Source organism: Pleurodeles waltl, chromosome 6 (genome assembly GCF_031143425.1).
Source record: "Pleurodeles waltl isolate 20211129_DDA chromosome 6, aPleWal1.hap1.20221129, whole genome shotgun sequence".
NCBI classification, from domain to species: Eukaryota; Metazoa; Chordata; class Amphibia; order Caudata; family Salamandridae; genus Pleurodeles; species Pleurodeles waltl.
Genome location: NC_090445.1, coordinates 131,683,667 through 131,706,600, shown reverse-complemented (window position 1 = coordinate 131,706,600; position 22,934 = coordinate 131,683,667). Strand labels below are relative to the sequence as shown.

At 46.9% G+C, this 22,934-nt stretch overlaps 1 protein-coding gene across 1 annotated transcript in view; it reads left to right on the top strand.

Annotated features, from left to right (window-relative positions):
• SNF8 (SNF8 subunit of ESCRT-II) overlaps positions 1-22,934 on the top strand; it is a 109,406-nt gene that overhangs the window by 15,655 nt on the left and 70,817 nt on the right. The window contains exons 3-4 of the mRNA XM_069237575.1: positions 8,869-9,007; positions 10,365-10,469. Coding sequence (XP_069093676.1) covers positions 8,869-9,007; positions 10,365-10,469 — 244 coding nt within the window. The remainder of the gene's footprint in view (positions 1-8,868; positions 9,008-10,364; positions 10,470-22,934) is intronic.

Here is a 22,934-nt window from a genome sequence, read left to right as displayed (position 1 = left end):
CTCATCAAAAAACTTACATGAAAACTATGCAGTGACCTGTATACATCTTAAGCATAAAATATATATATTTTAATCATGAGCAATATATTCATTTGTCAAGCAGACCTAAAGAATATCTATATATTTTTAAACCATAGGTTGTGTGTGTGTATATATGTACAAAAAATGCACATATCTAAGCACATACATATAATCAAATTATAAATGTTTACATACACAGGCATATGCTGTACATTTGTGTTTGAATATGATGATTATGTAGGAAAGAGCCAACTCTTGAGTAGTTTTCTGAAGATAAGGTAATTATCTGTGTATCTTAAGTCTGGGGTAATGAATTCCATAGTTTGGCTGCTTGAACAGAGAATGATGGACCACCCATGTTTTCTTCTTGTATGCTGGGGTTTTGAGACGGGGTGCCAATCTGGAGGGAAAGTACTTTGTTACATGTATTTGGTGATTTTATTCTTGATGAAAAGTGGTCCTTTTCAATGTATTGCTTTGTGGATGATGCAAAGCAGGTTGAAGGTAGATCTTCTGGCATTCGATAACCAATGTAGGGTCCCACCGCAGGGGAGATGTGGGCTTGTGGTTTTACATGTAGGAGTAGTCTGGCAGCAGAGTATCCTCTTTTTTCAGGGCAGTTACAACAGTTGTCTCCATGCTTCTGCCAATCAGTGTTGATATTTTCACTAATTGTGATGGCTAGGTTTCTGATGGATACAACTACCTGTGGATTCCTCACCTCATGAATACTCCCATGGCGCCAGCATTCGACGGAAATCTTCTTACTAGTCTCTGCACGTCGACGAGGACGTCACTCTAGCCCACGCGACGCCGTCTGACGTCATACAGGCAATAAGAGGTCCTCGACGACGTGCGGACGTCCGTTCCCTTTTTTCCGTGCATTCGAAACGGTTATCTTCGAGGGAGCAACTGTTACTCTTGCGGTTACAGTGTATATCTTGCTGCGTAGTCTTTCGCTGTGGAAATAATGTCGCAGAGAAAGTCTGGATTTAAGCCTTGTCGTGAGTGTGGAGGCAAGATGTTGGTGACGGATCCTCATTCCGATTGCCTTTGGTGTTTGAGCTCCGACCACGACGTCTCGACTTGTGATTCATGTCAGCACATGAATCCAAAGGCCCTCAAGGAACGTGAGGCGAAGCTGTTTATGGCCAAGTCAAAGGAGAAACATCACAAGAAGTCTTCTTCCCCAAGACATCGGCGTCATCGAGACTCCCGGCGCCGTAGAGAATCTCGGCGTCATTCAAAGGAGACTCGTTCCAGGTCTCCGGATCGGCGCCGAAGGACATGGGAGGTCAGTCCCACGGTTACGCCGCATCCTTCGACGCCGTTGCCCTCTCCGGCGTCTCCAACTTCACCTGGACAGGCGTCGGTGATTGAGGTATTGGAGCCTCAAGTGTTTTCTCCGGCGCAGACGCCGAGGCCGGCGTCGGGGTCGCCTCCGAGACAGGCACCCCAGTATCCGGCTTTTCCCACCCCTGGAGCCGATAGTTCCGCATTCTTGAATGCGATGTATGCCATCTTCCAACAGATGGCTCCAGGGGGTGCTCCGGCTGGGCCTTTGGCCTTTTCTTTGGGTGATCCTGCGCCTCTTCGGCCGGCACCCTTTATGCCCTTTCTCCCGTTTGGGAACGTGGGCTCGGCGCCAGTGTCGGCGCCGGTGGCCGCTCCGGTGGCTTCAGAAGGATTGGCCCCGGGGATTTCCATCCCGTCGACGTCGGGATTTCGGCCTGTGACTCCGGTGGGTCCATCTGCTTCAGCTGCTCTTCCGTCGGCGCCGAAGTTACCTGTGGCGCCGGATGCGGCGTCGGTGGCTTCTGAAGATCGGCGCCGATCTTCGACTTCGGCGGAGGCATTGTTGACTCCGCGTATTGAGCAACGACTTCATTCAAGGAGACGTGCTCTCCGTGTATTAGAAGAGCAGGAGTACCAACGAGCCCTAGAGGAAGGAGAGCTAGAGGACTCGGGTGATGGGCTGCGTGGACTGGAGTCGGCCAGTGGGCTGGACACTTCCCCTGAGTGGGACCTTTCGTCCCCGGGGGAATATACTGAGGAGGCTGCTTCCTTTCATGCAGTGGTACGGAAGGCAGCTAGTTTTTTGGACCTGCCTTTGCCGGTGGTGGAGGCAAAACAAAACCTTTTGACAGAGGTGTTACATCCGGCCTCAGCCGCGGCGGAGCCTCTGTTACCATTTAATGACGCTCTGCTGGATCCGGTGTTAGAGGTGTGGAAGAGGCCGGCATCTTCCCCAGCAGTTCACAGAGCCGTGGCCAGGAGGTATCGGACGGCTCCAACTGACTCTGGTTTCCTATCTAGGCACCCTACGCCGGAGAGCTTGGTGGTGCAGGCCTCCTGTTCGTCCAAGTCAGCGCCTGGTTCTTTTCCGACGGTGCCTGGGGACAGAGATTCAAAGAAGCTAGAGGCGCAGTCGAAGAAGATTTTTTCGTCCTGCAGTCTGGCGTTAAAAGCCACCAATGCAACCTGTATCCTGGGGAGGTATATTCATGCTCTGATGGATGACATTTCCTCTTCGTTTACAGAGCTTCCCCAGGGTCTTTTGGATCTTGTCTCAAATGCCCAGGCTGCTGCGACCCAAATTATCCAGACGGGACTGGATACCACCGACTCGGTAGCCAGGGCAATGGGCACAACTGTGGTGGCAAGGAGACAGGCCTGGCTCCGTAACTCGGGCTTTTCGGCAGATGTACAGTCCACATTGTTGGATCTCCCGTTTGATGGGGACAAACTGTTTGGAGCTAAGGCTGATTCGGCCTTGGAACGTTTTAAGGAAAGCAGGGCCACGGCTAAGTCGTTAGGGCTCCAAGCTCCTTCTTCCACGGCCTCTTCCAGATTCTTCAGGAGGTTTCGTGGATTTGGGCGTGGCTCTTCCTCCTCTTCCTTTCGGGGGAGATATCAGCAACCTGCTTCTTCCCATCCCTATAGATCTTTCAGGGGGAGAGGTAGGGTCCGCACCAGAGGAGCCTCTCAGCAGCACTCTGCCTCTTCCTCATCCTCTGGCGGGGTGCAGCAGGGGAAGCAGCCTTAGGCTTCCACCATTTCCCACTCACTCCTCTCCTGTAGGGGGAAGATTACAGCATTTTCTCACCAAATGGAAGACTGTTACATCGGACACTTGGGTTCTCAGTGTTGTGGGAAAAGGCTACACCCTTCCCTTTCGGGAGTTCCCACCCCTCATCCCGCCCCGCCCTTCGTATTGTTCAGAAGAACACCTCCTGTTGCTAGAACAGGAGGTGCAAGTCCTCCTTTCAAAGGGCGAGGTGGAGTTGGTCCCGGAGCAGGAAAGGGGTCGAGGAGTTTACTCAAGGTATTTCCTGATTCCCAAGAAGGATGGTCGTTTGAGACCAATTCTGGACCTGAGGATCTTGAATTGGTTCCTCAAGCAGGAAAAGTTCAAGATGCTGACCCTAGCACAGGTGCTTTTGGCGTTGAACATGGAAGACTGGATGGTGTCTGTCGACTTGCAGGATGCTTACTTTCATATCCCGATACTCAAGTCACACAGGAAGTATCTCTGGTTTGTGGTGGGATCGCAACACTATCAGTTTGCGGTCCTTCCGTTTGGTCTTACTTCAGCACCTCGAGTCTTCACGAAGGTGATGTCGGTGGTTGCGGCAGAACTCAGAAGGAAGGGGATAGCAGTATTCCCTTACTTGGACGACTGGTTGATCAAAGCCAAGTCCCCGGAGCTTGTGTCGCATCATCTGCAGTCAACAACCCAGTTGTTGTTCGACCTGGGTTTTTCGGTGAACGAGCCCAAATCTCACCTAGAGCCCTCTCAGCGCCTCCTGTTTATAGGGGCAGTACTGGATACAACATTGGGTCGGGCCTTTCCTCCGCCTCAGCGGATTCAAGATATTCAGGATTTGGTTCCAATGTTTCAAAATGGAGCGGTAGTTCCAGTCCTCAAGGTCCTTCGTCTGCTCGGTCTTTTTGCCTCCTGCATTCTGTTGGTCACGCATGCTCGCTGGCACATGAGGGCTCTTCAGTGGTGCCTCCGAAGGCAGTGGTCTCAACACAGAGGGGATCTAGAGGGTACTGTCAAGATCTCCAGAGATGCTGCTGTGGATTTGAAGTGGTGGATTGCAAGCAACAATCTTTCACAAGGAAAGCCGTTCCAGCAGTCGCCACCAGTGGCCACAGTCATAACGGATGCTTCCACTCTAGGGTGGGGAGCTCATCTGGGGGATCTGGAGATCAAAGGTCTTTGGTCTCCAGAGGAACAGATGTTTCACATCAATCTGTTAGAGTTACGGGCTGTACGTCTGGCTCTCAAGGCCTTCCTCCCTTCCCTTCGTGGTCAGTCGGTACAGGTCCTAACGGACAATACTACCACGATGTGGTACATAAACAAGCAGGGAGGAGTGGGGTCGTACCTTCTCTGCAGAGAAGCTCTTCGACTATGGTCCTGGGCAAAGGACCATCGGATTTGCTTGATAGCAAACCATCTGGCCGGAGTTTTGAACGTGCGTGCGGACAGTCTCAGTCGCCACTTCTCGGCAGACTACGAGTGGCGTCTCCATCCAGATCAAGTCCGTTTAATCTTCCAGAGGTGGGGGTTTCCTCGGGTAGATCTGTTCGCCACTCGAGAGAACGCGCATTGTCCGTTGTTCTGCAGCCTTCAGTATCCGATGCAGGGAGCGTTGGGGGACGCGTTTCAAATAACCTGGTGCGGCCAGTTGCTTTACGCGTTTCCTCCCATACCCTTGATTCCTCGAGTATTGAGGAAGATTCGCCAAGACCGGGCTCTAGTAATCTTAATAGCTCCGGATTGGCCAAGGAGGGTGTGGTACTCCGACCTTCTCCAACTCTCAATGTGCCCGCCGCTCCGTCTCCCTTTCAGGGCAGACCTCCTCTCGCAGTCGCAGGGGCAGGTTCTACACCCCAACCTCCAGAGTCTGCACCTACATGCCTGGAGATTGAACGGGGCAACCTGAGTTCCTTCTCTCTCCCGCCTGAGGTAGTGGATGTTATATTAGCGGCCAGGCGACACTCCACTAAATCTATCTACGCTAATAGGTGGTCTAAATTTGTTGCGTGGTGTGGAGAGAGGCAGATTGATCCTTTGCATGCTCATCTATCGGACGTTTTGTCTTTTGCTCTATCTCTGGCGCAGAAAGGTTGTGCAGTGGCTACCATTAAGGGTTATTTATCGGCCTTGTCAGCCTTCATATGTCTTCCAGACCAACCATCTTTATTTAAATCCCCTATTGTTATCAGATTCTTGAAAGGTCTTCTAAATCAATATCCTCCAAAGCCATTCGTTATGCCGCAATGGGATTTGTCCTTGGTCCTGACTTTCCTTATGGGGTCCCCTTTTGAACCTATGCATTTTTGCCCCTTGAGGTATTTGGTTTTAAAAACAGTCTTCCTGATAGCTATAACATCAGCAAGGAGAGTGAGTGAGTTGCAGGCCTTATCAGTAAAGCCCCCTTATACAACTTTTTATGGGGATAAGGTGGTGTTGAGGACCAAGGCTGCTTTCCTCCCGAAGGTTGTTTCACCCTTCCATTTGGCTCAGGCAATTACTTTGTCCACGTTCTATCCTCCGCCTCATCCTTCCAAAGAGGAAGAAAGACTGCACCGTCTGGATCCAAAGAGAGCGTTGAGCTTCTTTATTGATAGAACAAAGGATTTCAGGCTGGAGGATCAGCTGTTTATTGGATACGTGGGCAAGAGGAGAGGAAAGGCAGTCCACAAGAGAACACTATCCAGGTGGGTTGTTCTTTGCATTAAAATATGTTACTCTTTGGCAAAGAAGGATCCTCCTGAGGGCATTAGAGCTCATTCCACCAGAGCTAAGTCGGCCACTTCGGCCTTGGCCAGGGGTGTTCCTGTGGTCGACATCTGCAAGGCCGCAACTTGGTCGTCCCTTCACACTTTTGCAAAACATTACTGTTTGGATTCTGAGGTTAGAAGGGACGGCCATTTTGCACGGTCAGTGCTGCAGGATTTCTTGGTTTGACCATTTAGGCACCCACCGCCGGGCGTGGTACTGCTTTGGGACTCTATTCATGAGGTGAGGAATCCACAGGTAGTTGTATCCATCAGAAGAACGAGTTACTTACCTTCGGTAACGACTTTTCTGGTGGATACATTAGCTACCTGTGGATTCCTCACGGTCCCACCCGCCTCCCCGTTGCCTTTCTGGTCTTACCAAGTAATCCTTGAGTGCGCTCCTCTTGGTCTTTGAGGGTGCAATAGATGTGTATATAATATATTTATATATATGTATATATGTATATATATATCTTTGTGTATATACTTGGTGTGTGTATATATTTTAAAAGAGAAAGTTTTATATATATATTTATATAAAAAGATTTACAGTTATTCATACAATGTTGTGTATTTTTACAATATAATGGGATGTTGCCTTGCTCTTTCATTGCATTGCCTGGTTGTTCTCATGCACGTAAAAAATGATTGGTACTGACCTCCGCACGTCGTCGAGGACCTCTTATTGCCTGTATGACGTCAGACGGCGTCGCGTGGGCTAGAGTGACGTCCTCGTCGACGTGCAGAGACTAGTAAGAAGATTTCCGTCGAATGCTGGCGCCATGGGAGTATTCATGAGGTGAGGAATCCACAGGTAGCTAATGTATCCACCAGAAAAGTCGTTACCGAAGGTAAGTAACTCGTTCTTCAGTTTTTAACTTAAGTAACAGCATCTTGTGGCCAGCAGCTTGCAGTTCTTAATGCATGCAACTGCCAAATTAGTCCTTCTTCTGTGCAGTTATCTAGTCCTCATAATACAGATGGGAAAAAAGCTTTTTGCTAGTTGCTAGCTAAGTGTGTGCAAAATGTGCGTAACATGCTTTTGCATATTTACGTAAAATGCAAAATTGGCATTTAGGGATGTATTTTAGCACAAAATGCGCCTATTGTCGAGGATGCATTTTGTGCTAAAAATAGTGACAAAAAAACAAAAGAACCACAAATAACAGTCAGCTGTGCTCTGTCGTTTTTCTGTTCCAGTGCATATTGCGAATAGCGCATTTGCAGTAAGTTTCTACCGTGAATGGTGCTTAATTACGCCATGTGGCTCCACGCTATTCAGAGAAACAAGATTTTCTCTTATTTTATCTAAACTGGTTATAGTGCTCCAAAAATATGGGTTACCAGTTGATCGAGCCAAGTTTGTCTGCAGCATATTGCACTACAAAAACTCAGTGAAATCAAAGGAGCGATGGCCGATATGGTCACAGTGCTGGAGGTCAGCTGCAGCGTATATTTGCGCAAGGGGTGCCTTAGAAGGGTGCTGCTGGTCAGCTGCAGCATTACTATGTACGTGGAAAGTATTCTGACGTACCTGGAGCAGGTTTGCACATCTCAATGCCTGCTTACATATATACCATTAATATGCTTTAAAGAACTTCAGTTATGTACCACTGCTTCACAAAAAGTGCGTGAATTAGTCTCATCTTCGGTTGGAGAGGAGGACACACCCCCTTCAAGTAGAGGTAAACCTTCAGTGAACTTGAGACAGGAATGTGCAAGGGTAGTTTATTACCTAATTGTCAGTCTCTGCCTGTTGAATGGTCTCTGGAGCAGTAGTGCTGTTAACCTCAAGCAAGAAAGTATAACACCTAGGATAAATGATAAGGAACACTTGTTCTAAATGAAGATATGACAGGGGTTCTTTTTAGGTCGAGACTATGAGACAGTGCTTCGCTGTCTGTTGAGAGCCATATAGCGGCTTACCAACAACATAGATGGGCTTGGAGTCCGCCCTCTGCTTACCATTGTTTGGCTTTCTTTGTCATTCCCATTTGCCTGCTTTTTCTTTGTGTCCCAGGTAGTCAATTTGGTATTTGCCCCTGCTGTGGAGTATTGCCTCTTTACAATCTCCTTGATTGGCTGGCTCCTCGGCTTCCACTGCTTGCTTTTCAAGCACTACTTTTTTCTTTTGTGTTGAGCATTAATTGAGTGTGTGTGTATTTTCGAGCTGTCTCCCTCTTGTATTTGTCTGCCCTTGCTTTGCTCTCTGTCTGACCTCCCCCCCTCATGTTACGCTTGCCTGTATGCTTCTCCCCATTGCTTCCCTGTGCCATTTGTGTTGCTTTACCCCACCTTCTGTGTTGGTACCCCTCCTCCCCCCGCACCGTCCGTGTTGTCCCAACTCCCGACTTATTTTACACAAAAAGCTTGTGTGCATTTTCGTTTTTTTAGTTAGATCGGTAACTACAAATAGGAATGCTTGCATCATGTTATAGTTAATGCATATGCGTGGTGCGCATGGCTACAAAATGAGTCAGACAACCTCGTCAAAGGCTTTTTTTTTTCTTTTTAACTTGAGCCAGCTGCACCACATCAGGGAGTGAAGCGTGGTTAAAAACCATTAGCAAAGATAATAGGTCACAAAGCTGAAACCTATTGGCTTTGCCAGTGCTTGCTATACTTTGATTTTTGTACATGAATATGCCATATACCTACCTCCCCCGGAAGACCCTTGAACCCAATGCAGCAGTCCTTATTTCACTAAATCATCTTTCTCATTATAGCACTTTTTCCCTGGGGGGTGCCAACAGATATTATCAATGGTACAGAGGACGAAGGTGTGGATTCTTATTTTATAATCTTTCAACCAAGCGAGAGGACTTAATGTCCTAATGGTAAAACAATGGTTTAAGAGTATATTGAAATGCGGTATGAGCACCTTAGTTCACAAGTACTCTGATAAGGTAGGGAGGAAGTGGTATAGTGAGGATTACTAGTCAGTTTTCTCTCTGCATTCCACAACATTGGTTGATACACAGCGTGGGTTATGTAGTCCAGGCTCTTGATTGCAGTCCTTGCAATTTAATGTCAATGTATTTCTTTTCACAGATGTCTAAGCAGCTGGACACATTTAAGACTAATCTTGAGGAATTTGCAAGCAAACACAAGCAAGAAATTCGGAAAAATTCCCAGTTCAGGGTGCAGTTTCAAGATATGTGTGCAACAATTGGTGTGGATCCATTGGCTTGTAAGACATCTGCTCTCAGTTTCTTCCCAAACAAGCATCGTTTTTTCCATTAGCAGTTTACGCTTGTTCTGATTAAAGCTAAGCCCTGCCAGAGACTAAATTTGAGTGAAATGTGTTACTGAATTAATGGACTTTATTTGCTTATTTAGCCTTCAGCTTGTATTCCAGTCGCTGTGTTTCTTTAACTACCAAAAACAACTTTTAGTCTTGCCATGACTTTCTTTGCAGTAGTAGTAGCAGCACTGACATGTTGCTGATAACGTCTGGGCACCAACACCGTGTCTCTTTTCCTACCACCATTCTGTTTCAAAGCATACTTTTTTAGAAGCTTTTACTAGTGAGTTATTCAAAGTGTTCACCTTACTGACATGGGTGGACGCAGTTAGATTTTTTTTTAATGTTTGTTGCTCATCGTACGCCTTCTTAACTTTTCTCAAGTAATTTCCGAATTATGGGTAATTAAAATTGGTAAATGGAAGTATGGTCACATAACTATCTTCTTACAAGATATGCTTGTTGTCTTTCAGAATGTGTCGTATTACAAATTATACTGGTTATGTTGCGCTTTCTCATACATGCCTTTTTTAATTTAAAACTTAAGTGTAATAGACTCCAATTGCATGGTAGATATTTGGCCTTATGAATGACAGTTCTGACAAGGAAAGAGAGGATGTGGACTTGCGTTACCATCATAATGTCGACTCGCATCGCCTGTTACACAGCTGTTTCTTCCAGAAGAAGCTTCTTCGCCAGCGACTCTGTTTCTTCCTTCAGCATTCTGAACTGTTCTCTTTTGTTCTTTCCTACCCTCTTCACTTTCCCTGGTTCTTCTCCTTATGAAATGGTATATTTAAGAGGATGTCATAATGAGCTGGTTTCCTTGCTGTGGTGCTTGCATCATATGTACATTCAGTCGTATTAACATTTAGAATGCTGCAGCCATCTTACCATTAAGCTGTTGATGCCCACTTCATGAAATTAGTATTTCTCTTTCCACAACCCCGTGTCCACCAGTAATTGAATATTTTATTATTTAGCACTTTTTGTAAAAAAACATGATCTGATATAGAGACCAACTGTCCTACTCTAACAGGACAAGATTTACATAAAGATGATTTGACCTTGATAACTGACACTATGCCTGTGACCAGCAGGAAGAGGGAAACTATAGGCAGTAACATTGTATGTTACTATATAACTATAAAACCTGACTGTAGCAGATGTTACACTTGCTGTGGTTCCCATGATCCGTTGTGGTGGGCATCATACCTAAGCACATTGTTACTTCTAGTGGACAAATTGTTTTGGCTGAAATTTACGACTTTCTCCCTTGCGTTTGTTTTTTTTCCCCATTCAGCTGGAAAAGGCTTTTGGTCGGAGATGCTGGGAGTTGGAGATTTTTACTATGAGTTGGGAGTTCAGATTATCGAAGTCTGCTTGGCACTGAAACACAGAAACGGAGGTAAGGATGAATTTGGGTTTCCTAAGGTCATTTTTTGCCTTGCATAACAAAATGACATACACAACTGTGCAAGCCCTCAAACCTCCCAATACATTTTTTAAATCAAGTTTTCATAAACCGTTCCATTTATTTCTAAGTCACTGGATTCTACATAGATGTATAAAGTATACAATTTGTGGTCATGAGACACGGTCAGAATGGTGCAGAGCTCATTGTTTTTTCCACAGACTGTGACGCCATTTACTTCAACTTTCATATACTGCCTATCACTCTATTTAATTGATCTTTTGTTAGTGTTGTTTAGTAATAAACCTGCAAAGCATATTCAATAAAACCCGGAGGAGCACTGATATATCCAAAAGCATAATGTGTTAGTCACAGTGCAGCTCTGAAATAGATCTTAAACTAGTTTTATACCACTCCCCAGGCAAAGAGTCAGGTCCACCTTTTCTAATAATTTTACCAAAATATTGCAAAATTGTACCTGTTTACTGCATTAACTAAAATTAGTTCCCCAAAACATTGTTTCCATGCAGCCCTTCTTAGTCTTCAACACTGCTTCCCTGACTGTTGAGTCTAGGCATTTGTATTGCTCCTCAAATAGACCCTTATATCATAGAGCATTTGCACACTTGAGGGGAATAAGACCAGGAAAACTGTATCACTTTAATAATGGTAGCCGGTTTTCTAACGCAAAGAACATTTATATTAGATATATTGGAAAAGAGATGGTCAAATAACGTTGAGGGGGGAAAAAAGATACAGAGGATGCTAATAAAATGTTTGGCTTTATGATTATTATACAACACTTATTTGAAGTTAAAAGTGTTATCTATGGACCAAATGACTGTCACTCTCAGTATTTTCAATTACGTCAAGAGAAAGTGTCCATTAAGCATTGCAGGCAAAAGTGAATATTACTGTAAATGTGTGATTTAAGCATTTTAATACATATAATCTAAATTAGCTTTAAAGAATAACTAGGGGTTTTCCGTGTCATGTTCGTTTTTATTCTTAAATAATTATAGGCTGGCACTTCGCTCACTTCTAATTTATCAATATTTTATTTAAACAATTTATTTCTGCAGCTGAATGATTTAACACTTTGTTTTAGCAATAACTCTCCAGGGCATTTTGTGACCTTTGAAGCCCCAACTTTATATGGTCAAAAATATCTGATTAGTACTTGCTCTAGTCAATTGGTACTCTTTCCCCTATGCTGATTTTAAACACTTACTTAGTGCTCCTTGCCACATTCCAAGCCAATTTTGATGTGTGGCCTTGGGCTGTCATTACCACCTGTTATGCTTCTTTTATCCTTAATTGGAGTGTAACGTATTTTTCATGTTCTCTTCCTGGGGCATAGTTTAAATTAGCACCGAAAATAGACATGCGCTAAAATTTTGGGGGTCACTGCACAATAGCAAGTTTTCCAACAGGAAACATTTTTATTGCTTCTCACTCGTTTTCTTATCTCTCAGATGACTTTACTATGATCTCTATCCAACTTATAAAACAGCAACATCCCATGCAAGGTAGTTAATATCAACCCTTCTGAATACCTATTCCTGAAACGTAAGATCTCTGCCAGAAACTGAGCCATAAGAAATCACTCCCTTCTCACACGTGATATACCAACATTTAAAAAGATGTTCATACTGAAACATTCCTTCTGTTTCGCAGCAAACTTTACCTTCTTGCTCTCTCATACAAGAGAAGCCTCCAAAGGTACCACCCAAGTAAACATACTGATTCAACTTGAACTCTTTCAACCTAGTTTCATAACTCCAATACCAGCTTATGCTAAGCCTTGTATCTGACTTCTAGCTGCAGATTCCTTACCTTTGAATTCCCTGGTATCATCTTCGAATCCGGAATCTTTTTACTGAGCAATACCCTGGGCGTGGCGTTGGGTGGCATAGTTCGGATCCGTGTGCGTCGTCTGGCTCCGCTTGGCTTCATCAGGGTCGTTGGAGCTGTCTGTGATGTCACGATCACCTATAAGGGCACCACCCCAGCACGCGTACGTCAGTACCCTTTGCCTTATTTGGCAAGCCTTTTTTCGAAGAATTTTTTTCGTCTGTGCGAGGAGATGTCATTCAGGAAGACTGGGTTCAAGCTGTGTGGCGCCTGCCATCACGCCATGTCAGTGACGGACCCCCACCAGGTATATCTCTGGTACCTTGACAGGGACCCGACTCAAAGTCGTGCTCCTCCAGCCGGGCCATGGCCCGAAGGCTTTGAGAGAGTGGTCTGTAAAGCTCATGGCCACCTAGCAGTCGACTTTGGTCGGTGCAACTCCTCGGAGGTCACGGTCCCGCTCAAGGAGGAGGCCACAAGCCAGTCCAGGAGCCCCAAGTCTTTTTCTTCCCACTCGAGGTCCTCGGGGCACTCGGGGAAGAGGCACATGAAGAAGTCCAAGTGGACTTCGACTTTGCCACGCCCGTCGGCCGACGATGCGTCATGGGAACGTCGCCGTTTCTGAGCACGGTTCCGTGGAGCCGTTGCCAGGGCCGACTTTGCATCTTCCCCCCTTATACGGGAGCCAGAGCGACCCTGCTCAAATTCTACGAAGCCATACGCCTCGTTTTTGAGCGGGCTGCCCCCGCGGGTGGTTCCTCGGATCCCGCATGGACAGCAGTGGGCCCATCAGGTTTGACGCTGGCGGCTTCGGCCTCTGTGCCGTTGGGGACCCCAGGATCCGATATCTGATCCGGACCGGCATCGGTTCCACACAGTCAGCCTTGTCTGGCACCGGGCCCAACATTGATGCTCCTCACCCCCCCACCACAGGCACCCACTGGTGGTGGGAGCCCCATCCTCATTCCAGATGAGTTGGAACAACGTCGCATGATGCAGATTCAGACTTCAACAGCGCCGACTAGGCCCAGATCAGGCTTATTTTGAACAGCCAGGCACAGGTGAGGAATGGGAGGGGTCCGAGGCTCCTTTGGAATATTGTTTAGAGAAGCAGGACTGATATGAAGAACAAGGGGAAGCCAGCAGAAAGGATACTTCTCCAGATACTGGTATGCTCTCACCTCCTTCTGTGGCTACGGAGGAGGGAGCATCATGTGCGATGGTGGTGCGTAGAGCAGCTGGGGTATTGGACCTGGAGTTGCATACAGTGCCGGTCAGGGCTAACATCCTGACAGAGGTGCTTCAGCCGGGGGTTGCTACATCAGAACTGACGTTAACCTTTAATGAAGCCCTTACTGATGTCCTGCTGGAGACGTGATCCAAGCCCAGCACAGGGGCTCCTGTAAATAGGACAATTGGCTACCACCAGCTCCTAAAGACCCTAGTTTTCTCATCGAACAACCCACCCCGGAGAGCTTGGTGGTCCAAGCATTCACTTCTTGTGGTGCCTTCCCTTCTGCTCCCCCGGGTAGGGAATCTAAGAGGCTGGAACAACTTGGGAAGAAGATGTTTTCTTCCTCCAGCCTGGCATTGAGATCTGTAAACACCTCATGCCTATTGGGCCGTTTCCCCCCCATACTTTATGGGATATGGTGGCACAGGTGCTGCCCCAGGTCCCGGAGGACGTGGGGACCCTCTCACCCAAGCTGTCAAGGATGGGAGAGATGCAGCCAAGTTTACAATGTTGTGTGGCTTGGACATGACCGACTCACTGGGCAGTGCTATTTCCTGTCAGTGGCCCTTCGTCGCCACAGCTGGCTTCGTACCATTGGCTTCTTTGTCCATGCAAATCTGTTGGACATGCCATTTGATGGCTCTCGCCTTTTTGGAGAGAAGGCAGACTCGGTGCTTGAGCAGTTCAAGGACTCTTGAGCCACAGCCAGATGCCTGGGCCCCTCGGCACCCGTTCGCTAGCAGTCTGGCTGTCGACCCTTCTGAGGCTACGGGAGGGCCAGGGTACCACACCAACCACAGGTCAGCCACCGTCCTCAAGCTCCACAGCATCCAGTGCGAGGTTGAGTCCAGCCTAGGTTATGCCCTGCTGTTCCAGACATGTCCAGAGACGCAGAGACTCTTGACAAAGGGTCTACGACCTCACACCGCCCTGCTTGTTGCAGTACCACATTGCGGTGGTGTTGTCCTGAACACCTGCACTGTCTTCCCTTTCACAACAGGAAGAAATGCTTTCAATGCCAGTTAGTCATGGAGTCCAATTTCCGCTGGAGACCAGAGGCCTCTGAACTCCATATGGTTGCCCCATCTCAGAAGTGACGCATCTGTCACTACTGTGAGATCTGGCTAGGGAAGGGAGAGGAGTCTGCCTCTGACTCAACCGCAATTCACTAACCACCACTGCAGGGCTTTTGCAGTTCCCTCCGAGATCTGAACTGTGTCGGTAAGATTTCCCTGATGCTGCGCACACTGGAACTTCAGGTTCCACTGCAGAGCCCTCATATGCCATCTGGCATGTTTGACTAACAGGATGCAGGAAGCCATGAGTCCCAACAGCCTCAGAGTCTGTCTCACCGAAATCCTCTTTCTGCTTCTCTTTCTGATATTCTTCTCTTCATTCTTTCCCTTGCCCAGCAGGGTTCTGCCTTGGGGACTCTCAAGGGCTATCTTTCTGCCTTATCAGCCTTTCTTCGGCTGCCTGATCAGCCTTCTCTGTTTAAATCCCCCATTGCACATAGATTCCTCAAAGGGCTTTTTCATAAGTTTTCCCCTACGCCCTTTGTTATGCCCCAATGGGACTTAAATGTGGTCCTCACATTTCTGATGTGTGCTCCCTTCGAGACTTTGCACAACGGTCTCCTTTGGCTGCTCACCATCAAGACAGCCTTCTTAGTGGCAGTAACATCTGCCAGGAGGGTGAGTGAGATGCAAGCTCTGTCATCAAAGCCACCGTATCTCACTATCTATCCAGACAAGGTGATTCTCAGAAATCGTGCCTCTTTAATCCCCAAGATGGTGATCCCATTTCATCTGGGTCAGAACATCACCCTGCCCACCTTCTTTGCTCCACTGCATCCCTCTAAGGAAGAGGAGAGACTCCACCAACTGGACCCAAAAGAAGTCGTTCTACCATGACCACACAAAAGAGTTCCGGGTGGATGACCGACTCTTTGAGGGGTACGTTGGCGCACAGAAGGACCGGGCAGTGCAGAAGCGAACCATATCGCGCTGGGTCATTCTCTGCATCAAGATCTGCTATGCATTGGTCAAGAAGCAGCCTTTTGAGGGCTCATTCTGCCAGGGGCAAAGCTGCTACCACTGCGTTAGCTCTAGGCGTTCCAGTGCTGGAGATTTGTCAGACGGCAGTGTGGGCATCTTTGCACACGTTTGCAAAGCATTACTGCATGGACAGTCTGGTACGAAGAGACGGGCACTTTGGCCGTTCAGTCCTACGGGACTTCGTAGTGTAAGGAGGAGTATTCGCAACCCACTGCCGGAGGTTTTGGCATGGGTGTCCGTCTATACAAAGGTAAGGACTCTGCAACTAGAAGTCTCTATCAAATCAACAAGTTGCTTACCTTTGGTAACGCATTATCTGGTAGAGGCTCTATTTAGCTGCACATTCCTTACACCCGCCGTTGCCTTCCTGCTCTGCGGATTTGTCTAGTAGGGTTAGGGTTTATCCCTTTCAGGGCCCTAGTTGTGCACAGACAAAATGTTGGTCCTATTTATGACTCTGCGCTTCTGGCATGGAAGTTTTGTGGATAAAAGAACTTACATTGGAGCGCTGGGGTGGTGCTTTTATAGGTGACTGTGATGTCACAGCCGGCTCCAACGATGCAGACGAAGCCACGTGGAGCCACACAACGAATGCGGATCCGTACTACGCCACCCGATGGCGTGCGCTGGGTATTGCTCAGCAAAAAGATTCCGGATTCGAAGCTGACGTCAGGGAATTCAAAGGTAAGGAATCTGCAGCTAGATAGTCTCTACCAGATAATGCTTTACCAAAGGTAAGTAACTTGTTCATTAACGTCCCATAAACATATTTTGATTTTGCATGCTTTCTATTCACTGAATAATCTCTCTGAATGGTGTGATGCACTCTGATCTCTAAAAGTTCTTAATCGACCTTTACAGGAAGTCGTTTTTTAACCTCAATGTTTACGTCTAATGAGAAAGTGTTTTGCAAAATGTGCCATGTCAATACTTGGCCATTTGAGTGATTCACATCATGTTGCATTCCATTTATTGGTTTGTAAATATCATAATCCATACTTTTGTAGAACACTTTGATGCCCCTTGTGATGTATTTTGTTTGTGTTATATCAAAAATTATATTTAATGTTTTAATATAATTTCTATGGACCGCCGACTGATACCCCTACCTTGTCTCTCAATGCAGTCCGTTCCCCTGGGTTCCTGCCAGCCCCTGCTGTTACTTTTGCCTACAGGCTGTGGTAGATGGTCCATTTCCAGACCCCATTCCTCTTCTCATGCACTGATGTGATCAGACTTCCAGATACGGTTAGCAGGTCCTTCTATCGCTCTATACCCTCGATAGTGCTGCTCTTCCACTGATGCAATGTTCAAGGCACACCTTTTTTCACCTTCCTTAGAGCTCCTGAGTTGAGGCATGATTTTGCTATGACCACTCCTGAGTTGGTCTCACAGATCCATGTACGTTTTGCATTTTTTTAATTCCAGGGTTCCTTCTATGCCATTGTGACATATGGGTGGACTCCTCCGAGCATGTACTATGGTTATCTGTATATGGAAAGTACAGTGCATGTGAAAGCTAAATTGGAGGAAAGCAGCTGAGACTCGAGACGTCTGAATACCAGGTCTTCTAATGCACTTTTGTGTTACCTACACACGGTTTGCTCAATAGAATCCCAGCTTACTACCCTTCCACCCCAGATGCGGAATTTCAAGTGAACAGAATCCTAGGTCCTTGGTAGCTAAATGATCAATGTTTGGTGTTCCCAAGGAGCGGCGAGCCTCTCCCCCGGCTCTTATTTGAGCTGCAGATTGTGGGACGATCAGTGTTGCCAGCCTGCTCAGGGAATTCAGTCATTATCAGAAACATACAGATGAGCCACAACCAACAAAACATATGGTGCTTTTGTCACCCCCATTCCACATGTACAGGCTCTTGCTGTAACGCCAAAAATAATACACTTCTGCTCTTGTTGATTAATTGTCTTCTCTGTTAGAACATATGCACATGGGCAAAAAGGCTGTCCGTGTCAAGCAGATTTTCCAAATCTTCAGGAGTTTGATCTGAAACCGACTCTCTACATGTGTGCACACTACTAATTGACTGAATTCCTTTCCAGGATCTGAATGCGATGACAGGATTTGTCTGGGAAGGGGTCACCTTTAATCAGGTTGTACTCTGTGCTTCCACACTACAAGTCTGCACCTAAGGCTTGTAGCATTAGAATGAGATGTTGACACTCCCATGCTTGACTGCAGTGATGCTTCGTGCTCCAGTGCCAGCATGTCGTTATCAGGCATGCAGAATGAGCTAGATAGATTATTTTCTTATATATTATTTTCTGAAAACCGTGAAAAGGAAGGGCTTGTAGGTCTACATTCAGATGAAAAATGAAGAGAGACTGAATTCTGAATGGCTGACACCTTCACTGGCAAAAAGAAAGTCTGCCTTTTGATGTCTGTTTTTCTACTGCTGCTTTGACCCTTGTGAAACCCCAGTGCACAGATGCCAGGCCAAATGGTAAGATGATAAACTGATAGGGCTCTCCATTGATGTAAAACCAGAGAAGTTCCCAATGTAAGACTTGCACTGTGATAAGAAAATTGGTGTCCTGGATGCCTGGAGGTCCTGGAATTTAAGGTGCCATTTTCATTGTTGTCTTGGTTACTGGAAATCCATCTGTTGGAGCTTCAGCCTACTGAGGTGTCTGATGTGGTACCCAAGGGTGGCTCAGTTCTAGAATTGGGTCTGGAGTCACTGTTGACATCTTTTTTCCTTTAGCTAATATAAATACCTACCTGATAATAAAAGTCATTTTTCCTCCCAAAATAAAGCACTTACTGGATAGCAATCCTATTCAATGTTATTTACTGTTTCATACCATGCCTCAGAATTTCTAAACCCCTACTATATCCCAAAGCAAGCTTTGGAGGCTCAATATTGCCAACTAAATAGAACCATCTATCTAGAGGGAATACATTGGCCAATTTTTGGGATGCTTTGATATTGTGGGACACCAGTATTACACAACCTTAACCACAGAGGATGCTGCCCAGCATCTAAAAAAAACACTGCTGACACACAGTCTGAAAAGATCACTGTAGGAAGCTGACCTGGTGTGTAGTGTAGACAGTGTCTAGAAGCCAGGCTTGCCAAGGTAGCTGTGGATGAGCAGCTAAGGCTTTTCTAGGAGACATGCAATACCAATGTAGACACACATGAAAGAAAACACTCAGCGTTACAAACATAAAGGTACTTTATTTTAGTGACTCAGTTATCAAAAAGTACTAGAGAGGCATCTCTTCAATAGGAGGTAAGTAACACACTACATATGTACACTAGTAATCAGTAAAAGGCATAAAAAGCAGTAGACAATATTGGCCCTAGGGGAGCCTAAACCATATACTAAAGAAATGGAATGGGAATGCAGGACCCCCACCCAGGTAAGTGGAATGTGTAGAGGGGAGCTGGAGGAACTAGGAACCTCAAAAGGTAAGTACCACAGTGCCCCCCCCCCCCAGCGACTAGGAAGAAAGGCGTAAGTTACTGGGTTTTCCCCTAAACCCCCCAAAAGGACTAAAAAGAAGATAATGCAACACCCAGACAAGACTGCAAGAAACCATTGGTGGATCCCTGAAGAAGAAGACCTGTGGAAGAAGGGGACCAAGTCCATAAGTCGCAGAAGTGTCTGGTGGTGGCAGGAGCCGCTATTCACCTGTCTGTGGTTGCAGGAGTGGGTCGACGGTAGGACAAAGAAGGTCAGCAATACAGCCCTGGAGGCGGAGAAGAATTCCTGGAGAATGCAGTCGACGTCCTATGCTGGATGGAAGATTGTAGTCGGTCAGTGGTGTGGAAAAGCCACCTTTAAGCCTTGGCAAAGGCAGAAGTTGCGATGAAGCTAAAGTGGAGCTGCCGGGGACCAGCAAAGTCCAGGAGAATTCAGCCCACGGGGGGCGTCCTGGGGCGCAGAGAGTCCACAGAAGAAAAGGCAGCCCCCACAGGAGACCTACCTGAAGAGGAACCAGGAGTTGCAGAGGAGCCCACGCAGCACAACTGGAGAAGGGTCCCACGCCACAGGAGAAGGATACAGAGGGCTGTGCGTTGCAGGGAAGAGCCTGAAGATCCCTTGGAGGAGATACCAATAAGCCTTGGCAGCTGCAAGAGACGTGGTGCACAGAGGTACTGTCATGCGTGGGATGGCAAGTGCTGACCTCCACCAAAGTTGGACAGCTGGTAGAGAGGACCAAGGGGACCACTCAAAGGGAGATTCCTTTTTCCTTCTCATGCAGACTGAAGACTTGCTGCCACCTCAGAGAATGCAGAGCTGGGGAAATGTTGCAGAAGCTGGAAGGAGCAGTGGAAAGAATGTTGCAAGCAGAGTCTTCGTCGTGGATGCAGATTGTCGGTTCCTGGAGGGTCCAGTCAAAGTTCCAGTGACTAGAAGTCGAAGTAGAAGTTGCAGAGGAGTCCTGCTGGAATCTTGCAAGTCAAATCTGAGGACCCACCCAAGAGCACTGAAAAGGGGATTGGTCACCTAGCTAGGAGACCACCGATCAGGAGGGGGCTCTGACGTCACCTGCCTGACCTGGCAACTCAGATGCTCCCAGAGGCCTCTGCCCACCTTGGATTCAAGATGGCAGAATCAAGGGACCCTCTGGATGATCTCTGGACACCACCCCAGTGGTGGTTATGGACAGAAGAGTGGTCACTCCCCTTCCATTGTCCAGTTACATGTCAGAGTAATGCAACACCTATTTCTAAAGTGAGAGGGTGTTACCCCCCCTCCCAAAGTAAATCCTTTGTTCTGCCTTCCTGGGCTTGAGCGGATCAAGCTGCAGGAGGGCAAAAATCTGTCTTATGGGTGGCAGCAGCTTGGGCTTCCCGGAAAACCCCAGAAGGCTGATAGGAGCAATGCTGGGGGTCCTCGTAAGGAGCCCCCAGAGTGCATGGAATCATACTTCCAATACTGGCATCAGCTTTGGTGTATGATTCCGACATGTTTGATACCAAACATGCCTAAGTTCGGAGTTACCATTATGCTGCTGGACATAGTGACCTATGCCCAGTACACGCGTAAGATGGCGTCCCCACACTCACAAAGTCCATGAAAATGGCACTGGAGTTCGTGGGGACACCTCTGCTTCTGCAGGGGTGCCCTCACACACAGGTTACTTGCACCTTGCACTCTGGGCTAGGAGGGCATACCATAGGGGTGACTTACAGTGACCTGGTGCAGTGACCTGTAGTGACCAGGGTACATGCACCCTTTCACACAGGCTGCAATGGCAGGCCTGCAGATACACTTTGGATGGGCTCCCCATGGGTGGCATAATACATGCTGCAGCCCATGGGGAACCCCTGGTGCCCCAGTGCCCTGGGTACCATATACTAGGGACTTACAAGGGGGCACCAATATGGCAAATGTGGGGTGTGTGGGGTCCAAGCAACCAAATTTAAAGGGAGAGAGCACAGTCACTTGGGTCCTGATTAGCAGGATCTCCGTGAACACAGTCAGGCACACTGACAACAGGTAAAACGTGGGGGTAACCATGCCAAAAAGATGGTACTTTCATACAATCTCCCACAACCATTTTGTGTTTGCTTAATACGCTAATAAATTGGATGGATACTGTTGGCCTTAGATCTCCTCTTGACCAATAAGTATCTGATATAGCAGATAATTTCTAGAGGAATGCAAGAGGAATACGGGTAAGAAATTTAGAGGCTTTTTGCGAAAGGGACAGGGCAACTGTCCCCTAGTTGGTTAAAGTGTGGAAGGATTGGAGTAATACTTCCAAGCCTACTTTATTTTTTTAGCTGCAGAACAGGGAAGCAGTCTTGTGTGCTCTAGCAGTGCTTTCCCAGTACAGGCCTGAGTCATTGCTGCTCTTCTATCAAGGACAACTCTGCAAGCTGCCTGTACTGCAGCTGCCTCCCAAACTCTCTGGGCAAACCTGTAGTTCTCGTCTATTTCTGGTTCTCAGCGCTCTTATAACGTTGTGTCCTAAGAAACTCAGTACCACCATCAAAAGGTATGTTGGTCTCATCTAAGAGTGTGGCCTGTGGATTATACAATTGAATCTAAAATGTCCAAAGTAGTAGTCCCAAGGAGTTAGCAGTGCAGTGCATGTTTGAACACTTGTGGCTGTGTATCAAGCAAGCAGAACTGGTGGTTCACAAAACCATTTTTCTTAGATTGAAGCTTTGTTGACATCTTTCAGGGGACACCGAAAGAAAACTTTGGTTTATGTTTGAACAAAGAGGTTTGATTTATCTGCCTTTTTGGAATACAGTTAGTTGTGAGGTATTCAGGCTATGCAGAGCAGAACTGTCTTTTGTGACTACCTGCTAGTCCACTTTTAGGGACCAGAGTTGAAGCATGGCTGTGAAGCAGGTATCATAATGGCCAAATGTTCCCTGGAACGCCTTATGCGTTTTTCCCAGTGGACTCAGAGGTCTCCATTCCTTCTGAAGGTGCTGTCGTATTTTGTGTCTGGAGCTCAGACTGTTCTGGTTATACGAGTCAACAAGAACATATTAGACGGCATCTATTGCTCCTACACATTAGGCTTTGGGTGGTACTGAATGTGGGACCAAGCTTGTTTCTCTGTATTTTTTAGGCCGCCCCTGGTTTTAGTGCATGTGCTTGGTTAGTGTGGAATTAGGAGACAAAGTGCTGGGCAACTTGTATTCAACAAGGATATTCATTCTCTGCCCCAAAGCTCTAGCAGTTTGGCAGGCTGTGGGAAAACATACATCGGTTCCCTGTTTAATTGGTTTTCTCATTCACCATGCGTAAAGCTACCCTCCCATTTTTTTTGTTGAGTCACTGTATATCGAGGAAGACTTGATTAGGGTTGACTTGGTTGAATCGACAAAATATCTTGACCTTTTTGAGCCGTATGGAAAACCCAGGAAAATATGATAGGAGGATACACCTGCTCCTGGGTGTAATATTGTGCTTTCAGATGTCAGTAGCTGCAACTAATGCCCCCAAAACAGGAACCACACCCTCACGCTGATACTTTACCTTTGACTGGTCTTCAAGAGGGTCACTCTGCCAGACAAGACTCTGTCGCTTTCCCAGACTCGCGTGTATGGGACCTGCAGAGATGCTTTTTAGGACTCTAACTTTAGTGTTCTTGCATAGACCGCAATTGGCCTGCTTCTGCTAAGACCCTTGGTATCTGTCCCAGTCTAGCCCCAGAGGAGTATTAACATTTCATTTTCACACAGGGTTTTAGTTGAGTACTGTTGGCTTAGGCCGGTCTCTTTCTGGAATGTTGGTATGAAAGAATCTGGAGAGAAGATCATTTAAGGTCATAGTTGAAACTGGGAACTGAATTCCTGTTCCTAGTGTTAACTAGTGGAAG